General features: G+C 37.3%; 1 protein-coding gene and 1 long non-coding RNA gene across 8 annotated transcripts in view; both read left to right on the forward strand.

The window, feature by feature from the left end:
* The window catches only part of LOC117422249 (synaptotagmin-16-like), a 32,305-nt gene extending 25,222 nt beyond the window's left edge, over nucleotides 1–7,083 (forward strand). For 6 of the 7 annotated variants that reach the window (XM_034037016.3, XM_034037017.3, XM_034037013.3 and 3 more), the window contains 4 exons: nucleotides 945–1,388; nucleotides 1,644–1,682; nucleotides 2,353–2,542; nucleotides 3,665–7,083. In XM_034037016.3, coding sequence (XP_033892907.3) covers nucleotides 945–1,388; nucleotides 1,644–1,682; nucleotides 2,353–2,542; nucleotides 3,665–3,978 — 987 coding nt within the window. In that variant the 3' untranslated portion in view covers nucleotides 3,979–7,083. The remainder of the gene's footprint in view (nucleotides 1–944; nucleotides 1,389–1,643; nucleotides 1,683–2,352; nucleotides 2,543–3,664) is intronic. The other variant, XM_058987990.1, reaches the window with a different exon arrangement.
* Nucleotides 7,084–7,749: 666 nt separating this feature from the next.
* On the forward strand, nucleotides 7,750–13,581 carry LOC131697626 (uncharacterized). Its single transcript, XR_009307414.1, has 4 exons — nucleotides 7,750–8,177; nucleotides 9,103–9,217; nucleotides 9,963–10,078; nucleotides 10,701–13,581. It is a non-coding gene; the product is annotated as an uncharacterized LOC131697626 (long non-coding RNA).
* Nucleotides 13,582–13,862: the final 281 nt, after the last annotated feature.

The raw sequence follows: 13,862 nt of genomic DNA on the forward strand, positions 1-13,862 counted from the left end.
ATAAACACATTGACACAAAACAATTGTTTTAAGGATGTCTAACAGAGAGCACAGAACTCAATCAGACAAACCTTGGTTGCACAGACAGGATTCAGACTAAGCCATAAAGCCTTGTTCAAGTGTGGGCTGGTACAGTATTTCAGACTAAACCAGGTTGAGAACTAAAGGAAATATACAAATTCTTGTTTAATTTTTTTCCATAAAAGGCTGCAGTAAAATAGGATGAAGCTGAATAGCAGCTTTACTCAATTCTGAAAGCTTTGGTGTGCCGGCTTTGGATCATAGCGGCAAGCTACAAACAGCTTTTAGCCATTTCCCTGTAGAGCTGATGTAACTACAGAAAGCCTGTCTATTGAAATAACTGCTGTTTACAGGTGCTGACCAGCAAAGAGCTGACAGATGCTGTCTCCAAGGGAAGCTGGAAGGAACTATCCTAGTTATCATTGTCATTGGGGAATGGAGCAGAAAAATGTATTGATGGATTCATTTGTAGTAACACTGCTAAAACACTAAGGCTTCCACATGTATAAGTGTAGTGCATGTATATGTCTGTGGCGCCTCAGTCTGACTGTGGAGATCTGATGTCATATACTTGGGTTGGACAAAATAATCGAATCAACTTCAAGGTTTAAATTTTTCTGTAGAGAAACGTGACCATTATGAGTCTTCCCCAGAATCCCATCTAGAGTCATTACGTTTGTTCTTTGTGAAGCAATCATTTGTGCTCTCTTTTCTTCTGTCAAAGTCTGTCTGATTTTCTGTCTTCTGTATTGCCACTGAAAGCGATTTGCAGATGTAAAATTCAGCTTTTTACAAAATATATGTCAGTAACAAATTATCTAGTCATGTAAATACCTTATCATAACCTGTGTATTTTATCAATGAAGAAATTACCATTTGTAATGACGAGAGTGCAGACTGAAACATTCGCTTTATGATCCCAGGAACAGGAAGCTACCGATGGACCTTCCCAGCAGCCCGACACGCGCAAACCCATATCAAAGTGCGGGGACCTCATTATTATACTTGACTATAAGGCCGACAGCCAGAAGCTGCTAGTAACCGTGGTGACTGCGAAGGACATCCCGGATAAGGACCGCAGCGGAGTGGACACCTGGCAAGTTCATGTGGTCCTCCTGCCCAGCAAGAAGCAGCGGCACAAGAGCGGGGTGCAGAGGGGCTCCACGCCCATGTTCAACGAGACCTTCCGCTTCAGCAAGCTGGAGGCAGACGAGCTGGGACACTACGCACTGCGCTTCCGCCTGTACGCTGTGCGCAAGATGACCCGCGAGAGGATGATGGGAGAGAAGCTGTTCTACCTGAGAAACTTGAACCTGGAGGGAGAGATGGAAGCGGTGCTAGTGCTGGAACCGCGGAGCAACATGAGTGTAAGTGTTGGTAAAATGTATTGTTTTTTTTTTTAATTTATTTTAACATTTTAGGGTGAAATGCCATTTTCAAGATAGGTTTAAAATATATTTTTTTAAGTTAATAAATTTTCTGTAAAATTTGTTTACCAGATACACTGTTTTGGGAAAAATATGGACGTTTTTCCCGTTTTTAGTTTTAGTTTTGCTTGTTTGCTTGTTTTTAAGATGTAATTTTAAACTTTTGAGTTTCAAGATGCAATTTGTAATCTACAGCAAAGCCTACTTTTGGCGAATGTAAACCAACTGGACAAGGTATGTTTTTCTAGCACTTGGAATTCTTGACTTAATCATACGTGGATGTAAATTGAGCATGATTGTGGCGCTCTGCAGTTTATGATTATATGATTCAAGCCACACCCATCCCTCCCTCCTACCTCTTCCTCTCAGATATTCCAGCTTGACAAAAGTGTGTGATCCAATGATGAAGCGTAACGAACACATACAATTTCAAATGAAATCTGAATATTGTAGCATCTGAGATTTTTTTGCATTTGCTTTTGCTTACCTGAGGCTTCACAACTAATCAAAGGGTGTAAATGTATTCAAATCTGGTTTTATAGAACATGTTTTATTTTGCATGAGTTTGTTGGATCAATATAATAATCAGCTATCCCAGATTTCAAAGTATCTCCAGGGTGCACCTGTAAATCAGACATGCTGTACAATCAAAAGAGGTAAAAGGGAAAGTCGATTGCAGAATTAAATTATAACAGTCATTGTTTATTCAAGAATGGTTTTAAATCGATTGCAGACTTAATAATAACCAGATTACTGTCATTGTTTATTCAAGAATGGTTTTAATTTTTAATTTACTGTATTTGAAAATCATATGGCGACATACATATACAGTAGGTAAGCAGAAACATTCTGCACCATGGAGCGTATTTAAGCTGACAGGAAGTGTGCTTGCCTTGCCCCACAGAGCGGTGATTCCCAGGTGAGCTTGTCTGCCATCTCCCACAGCGATAGCGCCTCATCTACACAGTCCCTGTCTCACGGAGGCGTCCCAGAGCTCCTCATTGGCCTGTCGTACAACGCCACCACGGGCCGGCTCTCCATCGAGGTCATTAAAGGCAGCCACTTCCGAAACCTGGCCCTCAACCGACCACCCGGTGAGTCAAAATCCTGCTCTTTTTTCACAGCTTCAGCTCCTGCTGGGCTACATCCTGGAAGTGCATTACAGTCTGCAAACAATCCCTCAAGAACTGCACTTCAGAGAATGATCTATGAGAAGGCATAAGCATACAGTAAAATACAGGTTGTAATACAATAAAAAAAGGTTGGTATGCATAAGAAATTGAAAGGAAAGAAAAAAACTGATACACTGTCTGGTCACTGTCTGGGGGAAGGGGAAAGGTAAAGATCTAACCGCATTAGAAACAAGGTAGTAACAAGAAGAGTCATGTTTGTTCTCTAGGCTACATCCAGACATACAGTGTATCAGCAAGGGCAAAACAAGGGGATAATGGTCGCCAATAGAGACAGCTGTGGCCGCAAACAGTTAGTGATGGACGGAGGGAAAAGTCAGCTAGTCTTGTCAAGTCTGAAATATCAATGAATGAATGGGTTAGGGTTAGGTCAGGTCACCTTCCAACACCTTATGTAGTCTATACCACATTGTGTTAAGGCTTTGATCAAGGCAGCTTTTTAAAACCTCAGTCTAGATGAAGAATTGTATTAGAGAATGTGTCCACACGCCCAGCACATAAGGCTGCTTGTTTGTTTGTTTCCTTGTACTTGGTAGCACTCCACAAAGCACTGTACTCTCATTAGGAGCTATTCTAAAGGGACCTGTGCTGGATGTGTTCTACCTTCTAATGAGAACTGCAAGTGTATGTGGACTGGTATTAAATGGAAAATGGGAGCCATATAAAAAATACTTTATTACCAGTTCTGTGTGTTAGTGGTTGCCTTAGAGCAAAGGAGCACTCTCCTTGGCATGAAACTTTGCTGTTTGTTATTAGCTGTGTTGCCCCGGGCTGGGTGTACGCAGAGAAGTGATATCACACTTCATTTTCATACTTCCTAAACACAGCGACTGATGCGAAAATAACTATCTTAAAAATAGAAGGAAAAAAAAACAGTTTTAGTAAAGTAAACAGTTTTTTATCAGTTAGTCTTATCTGTGTAAGAAATGCATCTGCTTTAATGGAATGGTCCTTCTTTAGAATGTATAAGTATTTCCAATTGGCTTCCCTACACTGGGTTGACGATGGATGTCTCGTTTCTTGTAGACACCTATGTGAAACTCACACTTCTGAACTCGGTGGGTCAGGAGATCTCTCGGTGTAAGACGTCTATCAGGAGGGGCCAGCCCAACCCCATCTACAAGGAGACCTTCATTTTCCAGGTGGCTCTCTTCCAGCTCTCCGATGTCACGCTCATGATCTCCATCTACAACCGCCGCAGCATGAAGCGCAAGGAGATGATCGGCTGGGTCTCCCTGGGCCAGAACAGCAGCGGGGAGGAGGAGCAGAACCACTGGTTGGACATGAAGGAATCCAAGGGCCAGCAGGTGTGCCGGTGGCACGTCTTACTTGAATCCTAGACTTCCATACGAAAGTCCAAAGAAGGTCCTCTAAAGTTTGTGGCCTTGTACGAATCCAACGAGGACCAGTGTAGACTTCTAGAACTGGCCGCTTTGCTGGTGCTAAGATGAGTTCTGTTGCTTGTTTGCATTTTGATTACTTTTCTATCAACCAGAACCTACTTCAGACCAGTTGCTGCAGTGCATTCAGAATTACACATGAGGCAATCTAGGTTTGATGTAACAAGGGTTTGTTCAGATGAAAGGTCATCTATTATTGTTCACTGTTAGAAGTCCTCACAAATAAAGACATGAGGTGGCCTAATGCACTAAATCATTACTACTAATTCTTATGCACTTGCGATACATTTTTATTGCATGCCATACGTTTTTTAACACTAAGTAAAAGGAACTATGCCAAAAGCTGAATGTTCTCAAAATGATCTGTGTCATTTTTTGTCTTAGATACACAGTCCCTAGAGAAGCTATTTCACAACTATCTTCCTAGTCATACTCTTCAGTTCATCTTAACTTCCATCCATTGAGCCTTGAGGAATACGTATCAACTGCCAGTGGTGTGCTTGGTTTTAGAAAGTGAAATACCATGAGCCGCAGCTCTAGATATTCAGGCAATGTGCCACATCTACCTCACAATCAGCCTTTGCACTCTCATGTAGGGAGTCCCACCTGTCTATCATGGCAGCACATATGCATCTTTAACCCTAGTAAACTAGGTGTGGATTGGCTGTTGTGAATGGTAGCCCTGACCTACAGAGAACTGAACTCTAGTTTCAGGACCTGCCACCAGTCTTCATTAGAGGAACAGCAGCAGGCATTAAAGAACAGTGCCTGCTGGTATGGAGCCTGGCTATTGTCCTGGGTGGACAGCAGCTGTAAAGTGAGTGATACTGAATGTTGTGTAGAATTAGATTGCTGTTGGTTTTCTGTCGAGGCATGCTCACCACAAAGGAGATGATGTTTGTAGGAATTTCCTTTAATTTGCATTTAAAAAAATACTTCAGTCCATTTAAAATGTTGCCTTGTCTGTTATGTTGTAAAGTCATCTCTATAACCTTGTGTCAACAGCAGTGTGACGTTCACTTTGAAATGTCTCATTTTTTAGGGGATATTCCTCACAGTGTCTACAAACGCAGAGCTTTCTTTGAATTCCGTTCTATTCATTCTGACACCAAGAAACACTGGCTAGAGTTCAAACAACAAAGCATTTTACTGTTAACCATATAATCCCAAAACACACCTACAGTATGCATGTCCTTATATTCATGTACATTAAAATATATATATATATATATATATATATGCATTAAAATATATATTTTAATGCATTTGAAATAAAATCTATTTTATATGGCATGACTTTATATTTTATTCTGTCTGTATGTTTTTATAAAGTGCCTGTAGGTAAGCGTCGGTGTGGGGCTGTGATGTGTAAGCATTACGAGAAACAAAACCAGTGTTTAAGACCAGCATGCGCTAAATGTGTTGCCGTGGTATCAAATGGAAGCATGATCCGTCAACCCCCAGGGGGCAGTCTACACAGGGCCTCTGCAATGCATGCAAAGATGCTGCAACAAGAACACAATGTTTTGTATGTATTTTATGATAGTGTCAGTTGTGATTAACAGTGCAATATTCAGTAGTAAATGATATGCATCTTCAGGGCTGCTAATCCGACACACATATAAATGTTTTAACAAGAAAGGTGGGAAATCTCTGTGATAGCATCTTGCTAGCTGAAAGCAAACTGGAAGCTAACCGTTATGGAAGTTTCCTGTAGTGTGTTTCATACAGTATAGCATGACAATTCTGCAGCTGTGCTTTGACCACTTCCTGCTCTACTACATTAAAACTTATATAAGGGAATTATAAACAAACAACTCACTGAATGTTGAGTCTCTATAAAAAGATTTGCAATGTATTTAAACTTTTCTTTTTTTTTACAAAAATGAAAAAGGTGCAACAATACATTTGCTGTCCAGCAGATTAGTGTTGCCAACTGGCTCTGTGTTCATTTATACATGATATGTAATTTAGTGTACATACAGCTAGGGCCAAAATGTTTTGCATCACCCTAGAATCAACTAATCCATATACTAAATAAAATAAACTGACAAAATGTTGAATTCTAACATGAAATACTTTTATTTGGTTTCTATTATGGCTTCAAGTAGACTTTTGCGATATCATTTTCTAGTTTCTTTGATTACATGATGTTAAATTTAAAAAAAAAATGATGTTCATATAGTTTTTTCTTTTTGTTATTTTTTTATTTTTTTTTTAAATTTGTATAATGTCTCCATCCTAAAACTCTAGGTGAAGCAAAACTTTTGGCCATAGCTGTACATGTTGTAAAATGGGACACACAGAACGAATACGGTGTCTGCTCAAACACTATACCTGGGATAATTCATCATATCTGTGCATGGTACTCTTTTTATTTCACCAAGCGGAATAACCTGTAATTCTAACAACCAGTGGAGGGTAGAATCCCTGAAAGGGTGTGACTACTGTCCTTGTGCTCTATTAAAGAGCTCTTGGAGAGCTTCTCCTGTAATGATCTATACAGTACCTAAAGGAAGGATTGTTAATGTTAACTGCACATATACAGGCTAATAAATGAATGGCATATACCCCCTCAAAAAGCATACCAACAATACCAGTATTCATAGTGCACTTTGTGCATCATGAGTAATGTCCTATTTATGCAAGCCATGTCATATAGACAAACTATCAATGAGCAGGGGATATGACACTGAAAAGAGCAAACTAATTCAAATAGAAATATACAGCAAGGCTATACCCTTTAGCATTCTGCACCTACAGTGTTAAGTGTGTCTTATTCTTATTCCTGGTCTCATACAAAGTCTTGTTCTGGAACTGCATTCAAAATGTGCATTATTGAAATTGTCAAGTAGTGTTCTACAAATAATAAAAAAAAACTCTTAATATGAGGTGAATTAAAAATGTGAGGGCCTATGAAAATGATGGTTGTTCAGCTTCCCTGCTTTGTAATCTTTCGAATTGTATGCTGGTACATCAAACAGCTGTTTTTTGGCCAAGTTAAGGTTCTTTCTTAAAATGAAATAAAATTAATTATGCAATACATGTCACCGTATAGTCTGTCTTATTGTTTGATTGCAGCATTTTTAAGAAGTTTAAGAAGTTGCCCAGTTAAGATGACTGAAACAGAAAAGCACATACACAGTGATTATGAACTACAACACAAATACATTATTTTAGATAACTGACGTTTTGTCCAGCAGCGTACTGATACTCAGTACGGATAAGTGTAAAACTAAAACTATGTAATTTGATGACTGCTGCTGGATAACCTGACCTTGACCGTGCACTGTGTAAAGATTTCAACGCTTTTTCCTCGGCAGTGACATTAGAATAAGCGCGATCGTGCATCTTAAGCAGTGAAATGGACACGCGATTATTTCTCAACCCAGGTGAAAAGTTTCTGGTTTCGTCCGGTAAATTTAAAGCTGCCAAACAAATGTATGTCAAGGGGTAGCAAAGGGAAATTAAAATGTAATTCCTTTCCAAAGAAAATGGACAAAAAATAAAATTAAAATAATATTATAAAGCAACGAGTGACATTTATTTATTTCTTTCTTAGCAGACGCCCTTATCCAATCAGCCCATAGTACACACAAAACAGTACTACATACACAATTGAGAATACACACACACACACTATGGCACTTGTTGTGTATAGCTTTATACTTCATGCAGTTTCTTTATGTTACAGCTGTGCTTACATGGAATCATGTATATATTATAATTGTAGTTTTAAAAAATCACACCCACACACAAACATCTCTAGCACCAAAGTCGAGATGTTGCTGAGATGCGGAGAGCGTCATTATCGCCTAGCAACTCTCTTAGCAACAGGTAACATCTGCCGCTGCCTGGACCAATCCGCTACCAGAACAGCTGTGTTGTTGCTTATTGCACATAAAAGGATATTTTAAGATCTTAGATTATTGCAACCCAGATTGGAACTGGGTGTAAAAGAAAAAAAAAAAAAAAAAAAGAAAACTTACATCAAGACAAGGATTTGGATATCTGACACAAAAACAAAGGACCAATGGCACAGCATCCAACAACCAGCATTTTTTTTCCTCAGTGAATTGCGTTTTAAAGAAACGAAGAGATACTTCTAAATTACAAGAACTCGTCGTGTTTTCTATAAGGTATTTATATATGTATTAATTTTATTTTACCCTCCTCTACTAATTCATTATAAAAATACCATATGAAACATGCATGGACAATATAGGCTATTGTATTGTTATAGTCGGAGCATCAAGAAAAATAAGGTAACAGATAATACTATAGTTTAGCTATGTTGTACAAGGAAGAATAGTAATCTGTATTGGATGTGCTAGCAGAAACGTTTGTTCTAAATATACAACGCTGCAAAACAGAAAACAGTAATTTTCTAAATCAGTTCAATTAAAACTCGGCAGCTTACTTTGTGCGAAACAGCTTTCATTTGGTGCGTCTTAACGTGCACGCATCATGTAAATCATTACAGAAGATATATTTCAGTTGCATTCAAGTTAACTGCACAGGTTACTGCACAGGTTACAAAAACTCAGCTAAACATACAGCCACGGTGTAAATGCAGTAGCCTAATAAAAACACAAGGGATCATGCTTACTAGAACACCTAGAATATTTGAATGCTATTGTTTTAAACAACATATTTTAACGCACACATCAGAGTCAGAAGATGGCATTATGTGTGTTAATATTATTGTCGATGTTAATTGTGTCAGCTGTTGTGTGGCACATTTTCAATTATAAAGATGTGACATCACTGTGTTTATATTTAATTCCAGATTACATTTGCTAAACTGTTGATCTGGCGAGAATGGTAATTACGATTTTAAAACATCAGATGAACAGAATAATGTACCAGTAATATGCAACAATAGGCCAGACAAACCGACCTTGATACATGCGCTTCTAATACCGTCTCATGTGCAATGGATATTCTTAGTTTCGTTCATTGTTTTAAAAAACATATGTACTTGCAGAAATCGTTATGATTTTAATAATTGCATGATCGTGTGTGGTACATAGACGTAACACTGTTTCCTTTTGCAATGTACAGCCGTACAGAAGAGCCACTGTGTAATAAAGAAATGCTTGCTGTTGAAAAGAGTCTGACTGAAACGAAAGAGATCCATTTAGAACAGCAGTTTGACGGCTGACTACAGTAACGTCGGGTAATTATTGGTCTATCATCATCATTATTATTATTATTAAGAATATTTAGGTTTTATTGTAATTTATTTGTTGTAGTTTTGCATATATACCTTTTAACTTTCTTTCATTTTTTTATTTTATTTTATATATATGGGGGGGGGGGGGGGGGTTGTATTGATAAATCTGGAGTTATTATTATTTTTAATACCGGTAAGGTTTGGTGTTCATAAATCTGTTGTAAATTGTTTATGAAGAAGTTAAGAACAGGGTTTACTAGTTTTATGCATTTCAAATATTTTATTTTATATAGAACCTGAGCCTGAATTAAATCAAAGTGTATGGTGTAGCCTTTGCTGTACTTTATAATGGATATTGCACAGCCCTAGTTGTGATGTATTCCGAGCCCTGTTGAGCTCAGCCAGTTTGTAAGAGTTTTGAAATTTGCAGTGTCTTCCTGAATTTAGTCTAAAATCTTGCTCATATTGGTTAAATGATTGATTTGTTGCAAATAAAGTAATGATCCTTGTCTGACTGATTGATTCCAAATTAGGACCCATCTTTAACAGAGCCATTTATCGTGTGTCTCCAAATAAACTACCCAGCAGCATTCAATATTTCTTTCTATTGAGGCATGTACAACCTGGCTTGATTATAACGAACAATGATGCAAGCTGTTATTTTTTGAAAGTTAAAACTATAACCAAACCATTTAGTTTTTTTTTTCTTTGTCCATTAAATTAAAAAAGAATCCATTGTTTTACACAGCCCATTCACTCCGAGAAAGACCAAATACATCAACAACGTCGAAAGTTGCATACTTTAAGAGAAAATATGCAGAAGAAGAGGATTCACATAAAGATTACCATGGGTATTTTCAGAAAGTAAGAACTTTTCTTTGGGATGGATTTTGGTGTTCATGAAACTTGCTGGGTTGGCAGGAGACAGAAGCCCTCTCTCTGTATCTGAACAGGAGGGATAGCACAAGCTGTAGAAATGTGAGCTTGTTCACATCTACATTGCCCTGTGAACATGCCCCAAGCCTGCTCTGTGAGGACCCCACCTGAGAGAGCAAGTAGTTCATAGTTTTGTCTCCATCTGCGGCTTCTCTTCATGAAAGGCTGCTGTCCCATGCAAAGAAACAGAGCATCCATAATTCCTGTAGCTGTCCAGCCTTTTTGGTTAGAGCCATGCATATTTTACTAACAGAAAAAAAGAAAGACTATCTTAAAACAAGTTCAATTTACCCAAAACAAAAGATCTGACTTGCTATGGTGTTTTCGGATGTTCCTTTTTCATATGGGTGGTGCACCCATTTTCAAACAACCAAACTCAATTAACATGGATTGCAAATCCAGGCCTCCAGAAGTGAAAGGCTAGTGCCCACTGTGCCACCCCTGACCCCATGCCACAAGTGTCATATACATCTATTACGTTGCAAAATAAACTGCTTCTGTGCATTCTAAGGCTTGAAACCGCTAATGTTTCATGTTGCTTTCTTTTCAGCACTTGATATTGCCAGAGGACCGGACATGCATTTTAAGGCTGTCTCTGGAGAAGCTAAAGTTCCTTGAGGATCCTGAAGTCTATCTGCGTAGGTCTGTCTTGATTAACAATTTGTTAAGAAAGATCCACCATGAGGCTGAGAAAGAGGGCTTTGAGTACTTCGGAAAACATACCCCAGAACCAAGAAAGCGACTGAAACTCATGGTTGCCGGCTGTTGCTCTCAGTCCTTCTGCTACAACGAGCTGCAGTCTTATCATGTTGTGCCTTATGGGTCAGACAACACCATGTATGGATTGGGCTTTCCCAGCAGTCAACGAGGCCAAACTCCTCAACTACTGGTTTATAAAATGGACGATAAGGGATGATAACTTTTTGACTAGCACTTTGAAACAAGCACAATGTTTATCAATAGCTTAACAGAGGCAGAGATAATATTGAAATGCTTTCAGTAAATGGAAGACCCATGCCATGCCTTAAAAAACACGACTGAGAAGCATGGGTGTCAAAGTATATCATAGCATTTGGAAGCACAGTAGAAGTGGTTAATAAATTGTATTGTGGTGTTCTGCTTTTTATGTCAGAGTGTGGCAATATACAACAAGGATCTAAGCAGCTGAGCAAAAAATATTTTGATACACAGTTTACAGGTGAGGGCATATGCAAATTCAGCGGCAGCAGTTGAAAATTTCAGGGACCTTTGTGATTATATATATATATATATATATATATATATATATATATATATATATATATATATATATATATATATATTTATTTATAAATACAGTATAAAATATATATAGAGTTTTTATATATTTTAAGCTTTTGTTCATTCATTGAGAGCATTAATGTTCCCAAAAGCATATTGTATGATTGTAGCTTAATCAGTGAATACTATACTGTTAAAATGGAAACTTTTAAACTATACAATTTAGAAGCCTAAATCAGATATCCAAACTTGTCTGTTGTCTGTTATCGATGATTTAACAGCTGATCTGCAGCTGTAAAAGAAGACTATAGTTTGTGACTGCTGGCCGATGTAATGAATGACTACTAAATGTTCTGTTTTGGCATCGATAAATATCTTATTATTAACTTGTCAAACTAATGTAGCCAAAACATACTAGATTGCTATCAATAATCACCAAACCTTTCACCCACTTATTTAACAAGCTGTTTTCCTCACCATATCAATAACACAGGTGTTTGAAATGTGATAAGATATTCACCTCAAGTTTTTACCCACACCTTTAAATAAAACATTATGCATTGCATTGGGTACGGAATACAGACACTGTATTACTGTATTTATGTTTGTCTTTCTCTGACATTCCAGAGAGGGTTTGTTCAATTGATCCAAACTGCGCCATGTTTAGAGAAATAATAATAAAGGGGCCTTTGTGAACACGAAGGTTATGAAAATCAACCATTTACATGTGTGCCTGAGCACTTATATACTTATAGTACTTATATTTTATTGCCTTTATGTTTAGAGAAAGTGCAATAGGTGGTTATATTAAGGATTTGTTTTGTGCAGTTACTGGCAGCAGCGGAATCAGCTGTCCTAGTGCCAGTAAAAATGCAACTGGTTGTTAACTTCTGAAAAGTAGCTAACCTGTTTATTAGGTTTGAGGTCTATGGCTGCGTACAAATGGGAAGACTAATGTTAGCCAATTATAAGTTGAATTAATAAATACAACACGGTTGCCATAGCGCTGTTTTTTTTTTATTTTAAATTTGTATTTGTTTTTCTTTTCTGTGGAACAGTGGCTTAATGTACTAGTCTGAGGGCCTGACTCAGCAGATTCTCCTACTGCAGGGACAACACAGCTAAGTTTTACCCCTGTGTATATGGCACACTTGTATGAATGCATAGCACGCACAAGCACATGCTTACTGTGAATAGTGTGGCTGGACTGTGTTTCTATGCATACGGTATCTGGTACTGTAATGCTGTTTCAGAAAGATATGTTTGTGTAAATATGCAGCAGATAAAAAAAAATGAGCTGCAAGCAAAATACATTGGTGGAATAAATGGAAAATGCAAAATCCATATTTATTTTAATGCTGAATTAGATTATTTTGCTCTGCATTTGCGTCCATTGTAGTTCAGTATTTGGAATAGTGTGCCTTACTGTGATGTGTGCATATGATCCATTGTTTATATAGTACTGTATCTAAATGTATGTCCAATCAATGCTTTTAAAACTGAGGTTATTACTTTTAAGAACCATATGGTGCAATATTTAACTATAGAACATCTGCTAAGGTTTTGCTGCCTGGTTTTTTTTGTAATTGCTGCCTATGATTTAATAACGTTTGTGTACCATGTTTGTTTCTATATAGTTAAGAGTGCAAACATGGGTTGAAAAAGTGGGAGCCTAATTAAATAGAAAATAAATGGTCCCTTGTAAATGTAAAGGTCATTCCCCATCATTTGTATTTCTGTTGAAGTCTCTGCACTCTCTGGAACCCGTTCATTATGTATTTTATTAATAGTAAGATAGTGTTCGCTTGAAGTGAGTTTTACAGCCTGTGCCAGATATGTGACAAAAAAATATTGTAATTAAGTATTGCATTTATTTAAAAAGGTATTGAGCTTATCTGCTATCATTACTGCCAAATAAATATGGTTTTAAATATATAGAATATGAATGAAAAAAAACCTATATAAATAAAAATATATGTGATATATTTTAATACATTGATAAACATGTAACATTATCTATTTTCAGATATTGCTAGAGGATGCTGATTTTTAACATGGAACAGTTCATTTACAGAAAACCCTCTTATTTTCAAAGTTTACAATTTATGTATTTTAATGTATTTAAATATTTTTTAAAATGCTATATATTTGGCAAAGTATTTGTTATTTTGCTCAACATGTCAAATAAATGTTTTCAAAAGTTTTCTCCTGGCTTCTCTTGCTGTGTAACACAATTACGCAAAACACACAACACTGCCATCATGTGGCTAAACGAGGAACTTTATAAAATACTGAATCTACAACTAAAATGTTCTTGTGGCAGACGTCATTATGCAACGCGTCTTTGACAACAAGTTGTAAAAGGGATAAAGCAGCATCTCATAATGTTGTAAATGTTATACTAAAATAGTGCCTGCACCGTACTTAACAGGAAGCATATTGCTACATTCAA

The sequence above is a fragment of the Acipenser ruthenus genome, chromosome 15 (assembly GCF_902713425.1).
Source record: "Acipenser ruthenus chromosome 15, fAciRut3.2 maternal haplotype, whole genome shotgun sequence".
NCBI lineage: Eukaryota > Metazoa > Chordata > Actinopteri > Acipenseriformes > Acipenseridae > Acipenser > Acipenser ruthenus.